The sequence below is a fragment of the Lepidochelys kempii genome, chromosome 2 (genome assembly GCF_965140285.1).
Source record: "Lepidochelys kempii isolate rLepKem1 chromosome 2, rLepKem1.hap1, whole genome shotgun sequence".
Taxonomy (NCBI): domain Eukaryota; kingdom Metazoa; phylum Chordata; order Testudines; family Cheloniidae; genus Lepidochelys; species Lepidochelys kempii.
In genome coordinates, this window is record NC_136381.1 from 269,245,873 (window position 1) to 269,260,790 (window position 14,918).

The 14,918-nt window shown below is 41.5% G+C and overlaps 1 protein-coding gene across 3 annotated transcripts; it reads right to left on the minus strand.

Annotated features, from left to right (window-relative positions):
- Positions 1 to 738: 738 nt before the first annotated feature.
- LOC140905796 (GTPase IMAP family member 2) lies at positions 739 to 11,477 on the minus strand. Of its 3 annotated transcripts, XM_073329284.2 has the most exons (5): positions 11,215 to 11,477; positions 9,533 to 9,610; positions 7,025 to 7,096; positions 3,650 to 3,698; positions 739 to 2,083 (listed from the first exon to the last, which is right to left on the minus strand). In XM_073329284.2, the coding sequence occupies exons 3-5, from the start codon at positions 7,058 to 7,060 to the stop codon at positions 1,296 to 1,298; spliced, it is 873 nt and encodes a 290-aa protein (XP_073185385.1). In that variant the 5' UTR covers positions 7,061 to 7,096; positions 9,533 to 9,610; positions 11,215 to 11,477; the 3' UTR covers positions 739 to 1,295. The 3 variants fall into 3 exon arrangements, with proteins under 3 accessions (XP_073185385.1, XP_073185386.1, XP_073185387.1); XM_073329285.2 differs by lacking the exons at positions 9,533 to 9,610; positions 11,215 to 11,477 and adding an exon at positions 9,218 to 9,269; XM_073329286.2 differs by lacking the exons at positions 7,025 to 7,096; positions 9,533 to 9,610; positions 11,215 to 11,477 and adding an exon at positions 3,868 to 4,235.
- Between the last annotated feature and the right edge of the window lie 3,441 nt (positions 11,478 to 14,918).

The window sequence follows — 14,918 nt, forward strand, 5'->3', positions numbered from 1 at the left end:
TCTATTCAGGGGACACCATCACAGGGCCTAATAACATCAGCCACACTGTCAGAGGCTCGTATACCTGCACATCCACCAATGTGATCTATGCCATCATGTGCCAGCAATGCCCCTCTGCCATGTACATTGGTCAAACTGGACAGTCTCTACGCAAAAGAATAAATGGACACAAATCAGATGTCAAGAATTATAACATTCATAAACCAGTCGGAGAACACTTCAATCTCTCTGGTCACGCAATCACAGACATGAAGGTCGCTATCTTAAAACAAAAAAACTTCAAATCCAGACTCCAGCGAGAAACGGCTGAATTGGAATTCATTTGCAAATTGGATACTATTAATTTAGGCTTAAATAGAGACTGGGAGTGGCTAAGTCATTATGCAAGGTAGCCTGTTTCCTCTTGTTTTTTCCTACCCCCCCCCCCCGAGATGTTCTGGTTTAACTTGGATTTAAACTCGGAGAGTGGTCAGTTTGGATGAGCTATTACCAGCAGGAGAGTGAGTTTGTGTGTGTATGGGGGTGGGGGAGATGTGAGAAAACCTGGATTTGTGCTGGAAATGGCCCACCTTAATTATGCACATTGTAGGGAGAATGGTCACTTTGGATGAGCTATTACCAGCAGGATAGTGAGTTTGTGTGTGTGGATTTTGGGAGGGGGGTGAGGGGGTGAGAGAACCTGGATTTGTGCAGGAAATGGCCCAACTTTATTATCATGCACATTGTGTAAAGAGTTGTCACTTTGGATGGGCTATTACCAGCAGGAGAGTGAATTTGTGTGGGGAGGTGGAGGGTGAGAAAACCTGGATTTGTGCTGGAAATGGCCCACCTGATGATCACTTTAGATAAGCTATTACCAGCAGGACAGTGGGGTGGGAGGAGGTATTTTTTCATATTCTCTGTGTATAAATAAAGTCTGCTGCAGTTTCCACGGTATGCATCCGATGAAGTGAGCTGTAGCTCACGAAAGCTCATGCTCAAATAAATTGGTTAGTCTCTAAGGTGCCACAAGTCCTCCTTTTCTTTTTCCGAATACAGACTAACCCGGCTGTTACTCTAAATCCATACGGTTACTCTTAAGTTAATGGAGTTAAACCATTCTAAATCCAGAGTAACTGAGTGTAGAAACTGGCTCAGCATATTTAAATTGTTCTAATATATATCATTAATAAAGAACAAATGCGGATAGCTTTAGTCATATTGTCTGAATGTGCTGCACTGGCATAAGGGTGAGGGTGCCGGAGAAGCTGAGATGCAGGGTTTGGGACGCAGCAGGGTTAGGTTGCAATGAGACTTTATGAATGACTGTCAGTGACGAGGTAGATCAGGAGAAGTACAATAATAAGAACTACTGCAGCAACCCCAAAGGCCAAAATAACTTTCCTATACTTGGTAAACAGAGTGGTCACCCTGGTTCTTTTATTTATTCCAGTAAGATACCTCACTTTTTGTTCCGTTAAATTAGGTTCCAAATACACCTCACTGACGTAATACCTGCCCCCATTCTCCTGAACCGTTCTCTGGATCATTTCAATCAGCTCAGAAACCTGTTCAGCCTGTTCTGCTCCGGTTGCTCTGTTATTGAAAGCACAATATCGGTCCCCACACTTCTGAATCAGCCCCTTCAGATCTTTGTTATCTGAGTATCTCACGTAGTCATGCAGTGAGCCGACCGCTAAATCTTCTTTCCGGGTGAACAGGACAATCATGTGCCTCATGGATTCAACTCCAAAAATCTCCTGTACTCGCTTCACTGCATCCTTGTCTTCCTCAGTGTAACGGCCCAGCTGGGTCACCAGCAGCAGAGCGTGGGGGCCAGGGGCAGAGAGCGCGATACAGCGAACAATCTCTCTAGATGTTACTGGCTCAAAAGCCTTTTGGTCAAAAATGGCAGGTGTGTCAATAACCACAAGCTCCCTCCCATTCCAGCTCCTTTGCCCCTTTTCACAAGTCAAAGTTACTGACTTTGCCCCAAGTTTGGACTCAAACTTTCTTTTCCCAAGGATGGAGTTTCCTGTTGCACTTTTCCCAGCTCCAGTTTTGCCAACAAGGATGATTCTGAGTTCCGATCTCCTGCCGTCATCTGCAGTTGATGGGGACAGGTTTGACAGTCAGAACATCATTGCACAGATAAAAGTAAATGAGTAGGAGTTACACCTAATTCTGAGGCTGAGAGTCCCAGAGTAAACAACATCCATCCAGTCCCTCATCCCAGCTTGTCTCTGTCCTCTGGGATGTCTTGTCACTTTAAATTGAACATGACCTAAACTCCGTATCCTCTCTTCCATACCTTCTCTGCTTCCTCCTTTCCCTATCACTCTTTGGATCACCACCATTCTCACCGTCACTCAGGCCAGCAGTCCGGGGGCGCTTTTTTACTCCTCTCTCTCACACATCTAGGCCAGATCCAAATCCAACTGGTTCTTCTTCCTCAGCACCTTCAAGTTCTGTCCTTTTCTCTCCAGCCCTACACCTAAGTTCCCTTTCAGAACCTCAGTGTATTCTGCCTTGATTACTGCAACTCCTCCTCTCTGGCTTCCCAGACATACACATCAGACCCTTCAGTCCATTCAAAATATTACCACTAAATGTGTCTTCCTTGCCTGTTGGTTCGATCATGCAACTTCTCTCTTTCTAGTCTGCCGTTGGCTCCCTGTCTGACAGAATAGGTTCTTATACCTCACTTATCACTGTTGAATCGGAACACCTCTGTCTCTGGTTTTACACAGATAACCCCTGGACCCACACACAGAGCTGACGCTCTTTGTACTGGATCCTAACGTCAGATGTAAATACGAGGCCTATAAAAACAAACCCTTGTGTTCTGGTCAGACCACTTCCTCCTTCAGATGTTCAAATCTCTGAACATTTGACCATCACATTTAAGCTTCTTGTCTCTACCTTCAAATTACTATAGGACTCTGCACCTCATTACATATCCTTGCTTTGCTCCATCTCCTCCAATCTATTAATGCTCCTAATCTGTTTTTTCAGATTCTTGCACAATCACCTGTGTGCTTTCTTTATTGTAGCCCCCATCGCATGCTATGATCTTGCTAATCTCACCTGCAAAATCCTTACTCTGTCCACATCAAAATTACCTCCTGTTCTTCCCTAGCTCTATATAGCTGGTCAAGCAGGATAACACATTTCATACACATTTGTTTCCATTTTTTGGGTTAAAATTTGAAAAAAGTTGTCCGGATCTGCCTGGAAATGATTGGGGGAGCTGGGGAATGGGGTGTGCCTGGTACACAGACTCTCAGTGTCATTGGATTGGAATGAAGCTCTGCCTTGCTTCTACTCTCATCTCTTTCTTGATCAAAAGTGGTATGTTCTTGATTTACAGTTTGCAGCTGCTGTAGCAGCCTGAGATATGGACAAATTTACAGCTACTGGCAAAGGGATTTTCTTTGTGAGGGTTGTCCCCAGCAGAAGACAAAGTTACAGAGGTAATGTCACTGCCATTCCCCCAGTAACTGCACCCATGCTAGAGCCACTAAAATAATTTTGGGCAACTAAAGGTATATTCAGAATATGCCTCAATCCCCTAGAGCTTGTGGGGTTCTCTTTTACTTTACTGAAAAACTTGAGCTGAGCAAAATATAGAAGTGAGACCAGAATAGGGCCTTTTGTGTAACTGTCTTACCATAGAAGCTGACATTCTCTCCTTTTTGCTTGCTCCCATCCATCTCACCCTGAAATATTTGTAATAAAACATGTTATTTACAAACATACTTTAACCAAGGAACATAGAAAAATACTCATTTAGAAAAACTCAGTAATACACATAATAAATAGTAATAACAATAATCACTGCTATGTAAGTCTATTATGGTCGGAAAAGTGAGTTTCTGAACATGATACCTTGATATTTCATGTTTAACGTCCATTAGTGTTTTCATCACATCTGCCTAACTTTAAGCACATGGGTCGTCCTCCTGAAGTCGAGAGTTAGGTTTAGTCTTTGAAAATCGGTTCTGTTATTGCAGCCTTGTACATACCTCCATTTTCATCAGCAACAGAAGTTCTGGAATCAGAACTTAGTCAACAGTTTGGCTGTTGACGCACAAGGCAGAGAGAATGCAGCTTGTACTTCAGTACTGATACTGCCTTTGCAGCACTGACTTGTACAAAACAGGTGTCAGTTCATAAATTAAGTGGCTATGATTCAGTTAGAGCCAATTTTGGGAGAAGATGGCACAACCAGAGCTGGGCAAAAAATTTTGATGCAATTTTTTTCATTGAAAAATCCTGAATTTTGCATTCATTTGGGTTGAACATTTTGCGAATTTGGGTTGAATTTGCCAAAATATTTTGGCTGGAAAAAAATTCAGAAATAGTTGAAATGTTTCATTCTGACATTTTCTAAATTCTGGGATGTATTAGAGGAGTGTTGTAAGCAAGACATGAGAAGTAATTCTTCTGTTCTACTCCACACTGATTAGGCTTCAACTGGAGTATTGTGTCTAGTTCTGGATGCCACATTTCAGGAAGATGTTGGCAAATTGGAGAGAGTCTAGAGAAGAGCAACAAAAATTATTAAATGTCTAGAAAACATTATCTGTGGGGGAAGATTGAAAGAATTGGGTTTGTTTAGTCTGGAAAAGAAAAGACTGAGAGGGGACATGATAACAATTTTCAAGTACTTAAAAGGTTGTTACAAGGAGGAGGGAGAAAAATTGTTTTTCTTAACCTCTGAGGACAGGACCATCTCTGGGGCACCTGGCATTGGCCATTGTCGGTAGACAGGACACTGGGCGGATGGACCTTTGGTCTGACTCAGTATGGCCATTCTTATGTTCTTATGACAAGAAGCAATGGGATTAAATTGCAGCAAGGGAGGTTTAGGTTGGATATTAGGAAAAACTTCCTAACTGTCAGGGTGGATAAGCACTGGAATAAATTGCCTAGGAAGGTTGTGGAATCTCCATCATTGGAGATTTTTAAGAGCAGGTTAGACAATCACCTCTCAGGAATGGTCTAGATAATACTCAAGTCTTGCCATGAGTGCAGGGAACTGGACTAGATGACCTTTTGAGGTCTCTTCCAGTCCTATAATTCTATTAACCACTGCATCAGTGAACTTTGCTGATAAGATCAACCAAATGTGCATGGAACTACATGGGAAAGAAATCTCCATTCCTGACCAGATCATATTATCCCCCCAGCCACCCTGAACTGAATTCAACCCCATCACACATGCTGAAGATCAAAAAGACCTGAAAAATATTAGAGCCGCAACCTGCGAGATGGATCCATACCCCTCTTGGTTGATGAACGCAGAGAAAGCAAAAACTATGTTCACTACCCGTGGAAATAGTCATTGCCTTCTTCAGAAAACATGCTGGCCAAAATCCATGAAAAGCACAATACTTCACCCAATCCTCAGGAATCTATCAGTAGTGCCTAATGCTCTCCAACCATTATCCTGTCTTCAACCTTCCATTTCTGGCCAAAATCAAGCAGAAAGTAGTAACAACAAAGTGCCAGCAACATGTGACATCAGCCAACATCCTGGATGCCTTATAGTCCGGGTTCAGACTAGGGCACAGCACAGAGACGGCTCTAGTGGCACTAAAAAGATGACCATGGACACAGGTAAGCTTTCCATGCCCACGTTGCTGGACCTTTCTGCAGTTTTATACCCAGTGGACCACAAGCCACTGCTAACCCACTGACGTGACATAGCAGGAGTAGATGGCCTAACACTATAGCTGTTCCTATTACTAAATTCAAGCAAAACTCAGAGTGATGGTTACTGTTCCTCTTCTCTGAAGGCCGTCACCTGAGAAACACTGGGATCCAGACTATCCCCGCTTCTCTTCACTATTTACATGAGAGCACTGGGAGAGACAGTGATTCACCGTCGGCTTAGCTGCCAACACCATGTCAGTGGTACTGAAGACACACAGATACAGCTGTGATGAGGATGTCATAAGAACCAATGAACAAAACAGAATAGAATTTGATATGTGCACTAAGAGTGAGAGACTGTGTTGTGGAATTTAAAGTGACTGAGTTAGACAGGGTATTTGACCTTTTCTTCTACATTAGAAAACTCCACTGGTATAACATGAATCACTGTAGTAAACTGAGGTATCTTATTGTGATTATGTGGGATCACATGGTTACAGTTTCACAATTTTCAAACCATTTCCAAATTGTTATTTCAGCGTATGCAAAGCTTAATAGCACTAGAACTGGTTTTAAAAAGAAAATGGACAATTTTGAGAATATTTTCATTAAACTTCCTTCATTCTTTTACCAACTACAGAGCTGATCAATTTTTTTGAAATTTTGAAAAAAAATCAGTATAAAAATTTCTTGAAAAATCCCTGTTCCTCCCTATCCCGTTTATTCATCCAGCTTTAGAAGAATGCTTTCACCTGATGAAATTAATAGGCAGGAAGTTTAATCAGAGGATGTACTTTTTCACATAATGCCTAACTAACCTGTGGAACTCATTTCCATGGGAAGTTATGATGTCCAAAAGTATAACTGGATTCAAAAAAGAACTGGATACGTTCATGGAGAATAGGTCTATCAATGGTTATTGGCCAAAAAGGCCAGGCGACACAAGCCCATGCTCGGGGTGATCCTAAACCTCTGACTACCAGAAGCCAGGAGTGGAAGATACTGCCCTGTCCTGGACACTCCCCCTGAAGTTCTGGCATGGGCGATTGTCATAGACAGGCTACTGGGCAAGATGGACCATGATCTGACCTAGTTAGGAGGCAGTATGTGTTTTTCTAGCAATTGTTCAAGCCGGGATTCAAGAAAGCAGAGGAAGACCCAGAGTCAAAGATAGATTCTGTGCGTGCATCTGATTTTGCCATCCTAAACTTCCCACCTATATTTCTCTATGATCTACTTTTTGATCACTTGCTGCCAGCTCACAGTGTTGCTCACAATCTCAAAAGGGCCTGTTCTCATGAGCTTACAAGTCTGGTTTCTCTATCAAGTTGGTTCTGACACATAGTAACCAAACCTTAGAACCTCTGTGGATTTATCCTTCACATACCAGCATGGTTCTTCCAAGTGATTGATAGGCTGACATTTCTCCTTTAAAACTGGGATCTTAAACAGCTTCTTCCTGAAAAATCAATGGAACTGGTTAATACTCACAAAAGCCCAGACCAAATCCCATCTCGTATGTGTTTCTTTGTTCCTGTGCAAACTGAAGGGTGGTTTATTTCTTAATTATTATTTTATTTATACTGTGCCATTCATATGCATGGCATTACAGATGAAGAGAAGACAAAGGGGGAGATATTCAGAGGCATAAATTGCAGTTCATGTCCATGGGCGCTAGGTCCCTAACTGATATTTGTACCTTTGAAACTCTTCCTCTATGTCCCTACAACAAGAGCTTAGAAGCTAAGGTCTTGATCCTGCAATTGGAGCTGCTAGTGCAGGGGTCAGCAAACTTGGGGGTCACCCAGCCCTTCGGGGTAAAGCCACTGGCCAGCCAGGCCGGTTTGTTTATCTGGAGTGTTTGCAGGCACAGAGTCACCTCTAGTGGCACAGAGAGCACTTAGAGAGAGAGAGATCAAATGAGTCTGCTCTACAGCCCTAGCTAATAGCCAGCAGGCTTTTGGCTCATGCGGTAGAGACTCATGCACTAAGCTTCAGAGGTCCCCTAGTTCTATCCTGCTCATCGACGACCGAGGTCTGTCAGCATTACACTAGCATGGATGCTGTGCCTGCATGGAGGTCCATTGTCTGTAATTGTGGCTTTACCAAAATGCAATGGTCTGTGCTAGTGGATTCAATTGCAGGATAGGGGTCTAAGGCCTGAATCCATAAAGAGACCTTTACGCGTCTTGAAAATCACTGGAATCCACAAACCCTGGGTTAGGCACCTCAGCTCCCCATACACTGCATGGGGAGAGATAGGCTAAAGTCAGCATGCTAGGCAATGAGCCAATGAGAGATGCTGCTGAGAAGGGAGTGGTCCTGAGTCCTGCCCCCTCAAGGAATTTGGTGCCTAAAGCTGGACCTGCAGGAAGGCACCTTGTTCTGCTTGCAACCCACAGCCAGGAACCCTCTTCTAGAGTCAGGCAGCTTCGGTGCCAGCCCAACTCCCTACAAAATGATCGATGGTTCCCTTATAACCTTCAGCCCAGTGGTTAGGGAAGTCACCCAGGAGATAGAAGAAATCAGTTCAATTCCCCCTTTGTCTGACGAGTAGGGATTTGAACAGGGTTTCCCCATGTCTAAAGTGAATGCAGTGCTCTATAGAGTCATTCTGGCCCAGTGCATATTTAATAAAAAGTGGAATGGCTTCAATGTGAGAGACTCAGAGACACCCACCTCAGACTGTTCCATAGTCCTGCTTTGAGCAGGGGGTTGGACTAGATGACCTCCTGAGATTCCTTCCAACCCTGATATTCTATGATTCTAAGACAGTCCTACTGAATTCGCTCCCACAGGCAAGACAGGCATTGCCCTTCCTTTTTCCACCTGGTTTGAGGATCACACTCTGGCTTTGTCATGGGAATCTCATACTGTGGACTCGTTTGTATGCAGCGAGTGGAGGAAGGACAGACCACTCAGGATTTCATTTCACATTACAAATCATATATTCATATTTTCATTTTTGGACTGGCTGCTTGCTTTTGTTTTGTTCCAGACTAAGGCTGAATCTATAGTGTAGGTGAGCTCATTGTGCTAGGATGCCTGTAGTAAATTGATAGCTAAAAGTAGCTAGGCAGATGGCCTACAGAGACAATACAATACCATCTTTTAAAAACTCTGGTTTGACTTTAAACCTGAAAATTGTGCACATAGCAAATCCAGGTAAACATGGATTCCTACACTGTTACACTGGTGTCCCCTCCCTTGGCTGATGTTAGATAATGAAACAAAAGGGATAGATTGAGTTGAGGAGGGCATAAGACAAAATGAAGTTTTGGGGAGGATGCCTTTTTGTCTTTGAGACAGTAACTGAAGGCAGAAGAGACAAAGCCATACATTTAGTCAAAGCAGGTAGAGGATAGATACCGAGAAATCATTTTAAGTATCAAAAGATATGTACCTGCTGTTACTCCAAGTCTCAATTTGGCCCAAGATGATCAAAGGGGAAAAGGTAGATAGAAGAGGGCTGAAAACAGAACCTTGATACAGCGAGGAGCTGCCACCAGACACAGAGAGAGTGCATTTTATAAGTTGGTCCTGTAAATAATTAGGACACAAGGGAAGCTTAGATGCTTACATAATTATGGAGGTAGATCAGGAGGATGGTCTGGTCCACACTGTTAAAGTCTACACTGGAGTCAAGGAGAATGGAGCAATCAGCAGAAAGGTGGCTATATATTGCATTAGATTGTGGTGTATGTAACCAACACTCATGTAGGCTTTACTGTTGTTTCTTTTTGTTTCCTTAATCTAAAATAAGCTATTCCTAATGCCAGCGTGTGTAGGGAAAACAGTAATCCCCACTCTAAATATAACTGCCACCCTCCCATTGAAAAGGAAAGTAACTGCCCCCAGATTAAAAGGATCAGCACAAAATTCAAGAATAACCCACCTCTCCTTTATCTTTTCCTCAGAGGCCCTTACATCCTTCTCTGGATGTTCTGAGAATCTCTGTAAACATCCAGGTTTGCTGAAAACAAACAAAAAAAGAAAAATACAGAAAAGGAAAACAAATTAGTAATCAGTCACCAAAAGAACAAGTAACTTTCTTAGTAAAATAATTCATTTCTGCTGCACTTCAACCTGCAAGGCTATGGGGAATTTGTTCATGGATCAATTAAACCTTCTAATGATGGAAAAGATGGACTTGTAAAATCACAGAACACTTTTTATAAACTTATGTTACATTCAAATGCTTCAATGTTTGTTCTTGTGATTTTTCATGGTCCATTAATGTTGATTTTCAATAATTCTTGGAGCACTGGGGAAGTTCCAGAAGACTGAAAGGAAGCTAAAGTTGTGACAATATTTTGAAAGATTAAAGATTAAATGGGATGACCTGGGTAATTCTAGACCTGTCAGTCTGACATTGATCCCGGGCAAGATAAATAGCACACATGGCCATATTCAGGACATATGCACAATCTAATGTGACTGGCATCTCCAGAGGGCAGAGTCTGGGAAGCTTGAATCACACTAAGAATTCCTCAGAAACCTGCTGTGTCTATTCTGATTTATATGTTCTCTTTCAACCACCTAGTTCTTCTCTTGGAATTCAATACCTAATGTAGAATTATCTACCTAAGTTTCATTATCACAAAGCAGTTTCCAAGGGAATCTCCTTTCTCCCTTGAAGTTCTTGGCACTGAAATGATTTAGGCACCAAAATCCAGGTTTTTAAATGTATTTCAGTGCCTAAAGATTCAGATAGCCACCTAGTATGATTTTCAAAAGCACCTAAGCAGGTTATGTGTCTAAGTTCCACTGAAATTAATGAAAATGCTTAAAATATTTCTTGTAAAAATGTGAGCAGACAAAAAATTAGGATCTTGGCGGTACTGTATGAACTGAGAAAGTTCTGTTCTGCCCAGGAATTGGTGGAATTGTTTAAAATCTCACTTGTTCATTGTATTTTCATCACCTGTTTCAGTGATTCCACATACATTATTTTAAACCAAATCCCCACAAGCTATTCTAAATGCAGACAACATTTGATCGTATGAGGTGCTGAGTGCCTGCAGAGAAGGTTTGAGGACACTGGACACCTCTGCAACCAAGCTGATCTCAGCACAATGATTGAGTAGGGAGGAAGGTGGCTTTATAATATAATATAATAATGGAGGCTTTGTGCCTCCATTAACTTGGGACAAGGGGAGGTCTGGGGGACGGCTGGACTCTCATGGGACACTGTAGCCTCCAGGCTGCCCAAAATTACACCCGGATGCTTTGGGGTTGTTGCAGCATTTGGGAATAACAATTTATATCATCTGTAAATGTCAAGCATTCTCTGTCAAAACTTTATTCCCCACCACCCCCATGTGTTCCCAACTCCCCTTTGGAAACAGATCTCAGGCAGACTTCAGGCACCCAAATATCAAACAGAAAGACACAGGCTTCTTCCCTGTATTTCCTCCTGCTACCTTAGAAGTGTTTTCATTTGTCAAGCTTTGTAGCCAGTTTAAAATACCTCCCTTGCCCACCCTCATTTTCTCTCTCTATCCCTCTCTCTCACTCTCACAGACACTGACAGACACACAAAACTTTTTCATTGTCTGGTCAACTTGAAGATCAAACCTGTGATATTTCTTCAGATTAAGCAGATATTTCCATCTTCTGCACAGTCCTTCCAGCCGGTGGTATTATATAAAAATGTCTGAAGTCTTCTGGTTTCCTCTTTTTGACTGTAGCTTCATGTTAATAGTTGATGAAATTGATGAAGTTGATGAAATTGTTATGAAAATGAAAACAAACTACTCAGTGATCCAAATTCCGTTCCAAGTAAATGCAGTAGGATGAGCTACTGCCACTGACCAGGAAATATCATTTGCCAAATAAACAAGTCTGAATTTTACAGGAAGTGGGTTTGTGCAGAACAGTAGCAATGTATGAGAACATTCAGCCTGCAACCAAAGTTCTCTGTGTTCGAATACAGAATGATATCAATAGTCATAAAGAAAGCCAGCACAAAGAGTTATATGCATGCAGCAGACCTAACCATTTGGCAAATATGTCCATTCTAAGGGACAAAGAAGATATATTTGTACCCTGGAAGATATATGTATATGTACCCTGGAAGATATATTTGCATGAGAAACAATACAAAATGCACAACCGGATTCATCAGAGATCTACATAAGTGTGCGTGTATATACATATATACATTTTTGATGCTCTGACAAAAGGCTTCTGACAGAAGTGGCAGGCAGAAAACATGGGTTGTGATAACTTTCCCTGATGACACATTGTTGTCATTAATGATAAATAATAAAGACTGTGACGTGTTGGGTCACAGAAACCCCTTTGGGACTGCCTCTTGATGTGCCGAGACTACCTCTGAGCCTGTTTTCCCTGCCAGCTTGGGGCTTCAATGTCCTGCCTGGTTTGAGCCAGACATGCTAGCCTGCTACAAACACAGTCCCAGGTCTGAATCACGTCCCCAAAAGCTGCAGGCTTAACTGAAAACAGCTTAAGAAGTGCTCCTGTCTCCAGCACTCAGATACCCAACTCCCAGTGGGATCCAAACCCCAAATAAATCCATTTTACCCTGTATAAAGCTTATACAGGGTAAACTCATAAATTGTTCACCCTCTATAACACTGTTAGAGAGATATGCACAGCTGTTATATCCCCCCAAGTTATTAATGCACACTCTGGGTTAAATAATAAGTAAAAAGTGATTTTATTAAATACAAAAAGTAGGCTTTAAGTGGTTCCAAGTAATAACAGACAGAGAAAAGTGAATTACCAAGCAAAATAAAATAAAACACGCAAGTCTAAGCCTAATACAGTAAGAAAGTGATTACAGGTGAAATTTCACCTTCAGAGATGTTCCAGTAAGCTTCTTTTACAGACTATTCTCCTTCTAGTCTGGGTCCAGCAATAACTCACACCCTGTAGTTACTGTCCTTTGTTCCAGTTTCTTTCAGGTTTCCTTTGGGGGTGGAGAGGCTACCTCCTGAGCCATCTGAAGACAAAATGGAGGGGTTTCCAGGGGCTTAAATAGATTTTCTCTTGTGGGTGGAAACCTCTTCCCCTTTCTTATGCAGAATCCAGCTGCAAGATTGAGTTTTGGAGTCACATGGGCAAGTCCCATGTCCATGCATGATTCAGAATTTTACAGGCTGAGCTTCATTCCCAGGAAAGCTCAGATGTGGATTGGTGTCTCTCAAAGTTCATTGTTAGCTTAAGTGTTTCTTGATTGGGCACTTACTGAGAATAGACTTTTCTCAAGAACCTGACCAACTGCTTCACTGAGGCTACTTAAAATCAAACAAGTACATAGCCAATATTCATAACTTCAAATACAAAAATGGTACATCCCTGCAAGTTGGATGAATATATTCAGTAGATCAGAACCTTTGCAGAGATATGTTGCATGGCATATCTAGCATAAAACATATTCCAGTTATATCATATTTACACCCAAAAGCATATTTCTATAAAGCATTATGGGGTGCAATGTCACAATCACATCTCTATATGGATTATTATTTTTGTAACATATGAAACCTCCAGTTGGGACCCCATCATTCTGAGCAGTGTTCAAATGCAGAAAAGACACTATCCCTGCCCAAAATGGCTTACAGTTATCTTCTTATGACACAAACAGATGAAGAGTAGGGGATGGGGACACTCCATACAAACAAAATAATCTGGTGAAGAACTGGGATGTACTAAAAAAAAAAAAAAACTAGGATGTACTAAAAATTTTCCCTATACAGAAAACATGTAAATTATAACAAGCGTTTTATCCAACATGGGGGAATATTGCATTAAACCTCATCTTGACAGAGAAAGAGGAACTGATCACAGAACTAAAAATTAATGCTAACTTAGGTGCAAGTGATCAGTACTTGATCACATATATAATGTGCAAACAGAATGAAGTCCAGGGATATACATACTTGATGCTTTAAAAGGGGCAATTTCAAAAAGATTAAAAAAATTATGAGGTAAATCTGCTGGGAGGAAGAATTTAATCAGAAAACTATGAGTGATTATTGGGAATTGTTTAAGAACACTTTACTAGCTGTCCAAAATGCCACGATCCCCAAATTGAGAAAGAAGGTCACTGTACCTCAAAAACCAGCAGCCTTAGAGGGGAGGTGAAGGCAGCTATATTTAATTAATTAATTATTATTATTATTAATAGTATTTATTAATAAAACCCCTTATACATAACTGACTTGCACTCCATGTGTTTTATGGAAATATGCTAATGAGTGAATATAATGTAATTGGAATATGCTTTATGCAAAAGGTCTCTTGTAAGGTATCATTACAAAGCTTATAATTTACTGAGTGTGTTCATCCTATTTGTATGTATGTATCATTCTTGTATCTGAAGCTAGAAATATGAAGTATAACTCTGAAGTCCTATTATAATTATGGAAAGTGTGGGTCATTAATGGTGATCTGAAAGTTTGATGGCTTCCATTGACTAGGAAAATTGGTTGTGAATGGGTTTATTTACCTGCAAGCCTTCCTGTGTAGTGAGGTGGGTAATGAAGAATGAGGTCTTACAGTGACATGTGACCATGTCACATGATATTGGAATCCATCTTAAACCTGGTGCTTTTCCATTTAGAAGGAGGCATGGGGACCCAGAGAGACAAAAGATTCCAACCTTGGGCCAAAGCTATAAAAGGGGGTGGAACAGAACAAAGGGGGCTGCAAGTCATGAGAAATCACCTAGTTACCACCTGAGCTGGAGCTAACAAGAACTGTACCGGGGACAGGATTGGGCCCAGACTAGGAAGGAGTCCAGTCTGTGAAAGAAGCTTATTGGAACATCTCTGAGGGTGAGATTTCCCTGTATTCAGTTTCTTAACGTATTAAGCTTAGACTTGCAAATTTGTTTTATTTTGCTTGGTAAATTACTTTGTTCTGTCTGTTATTACTTGGAACTACTTAAATCCTACTTTTTATACTTAATAAAATCACTTTTGTTTATTAATTAACCCAGAGTATAGATTCATAGATTCATAGATTCATAGATATTTAGGTCAGAAGGGACCATTATGATCATCTAGTCTGACCTCCTGCACAATGCAGGCCACAGAACTTCACCCACCACTCCTAAAAAAGACCTCACACCTATATCTGTGCTATTGAAGTCCTCAAATTGTAGTTTGAAGACCTCAAGGAGCAGAGAATCCTCCAGCAAGTGACCCGTGCCCCATGCTACAGAGGAAGGCGAAAAACCTCCAGGGCCTTCCAATCTGCCCTGGAGGAAAATTCCTTCCCGACCCCAAATATGGCGATCAGCTAAACCCTGA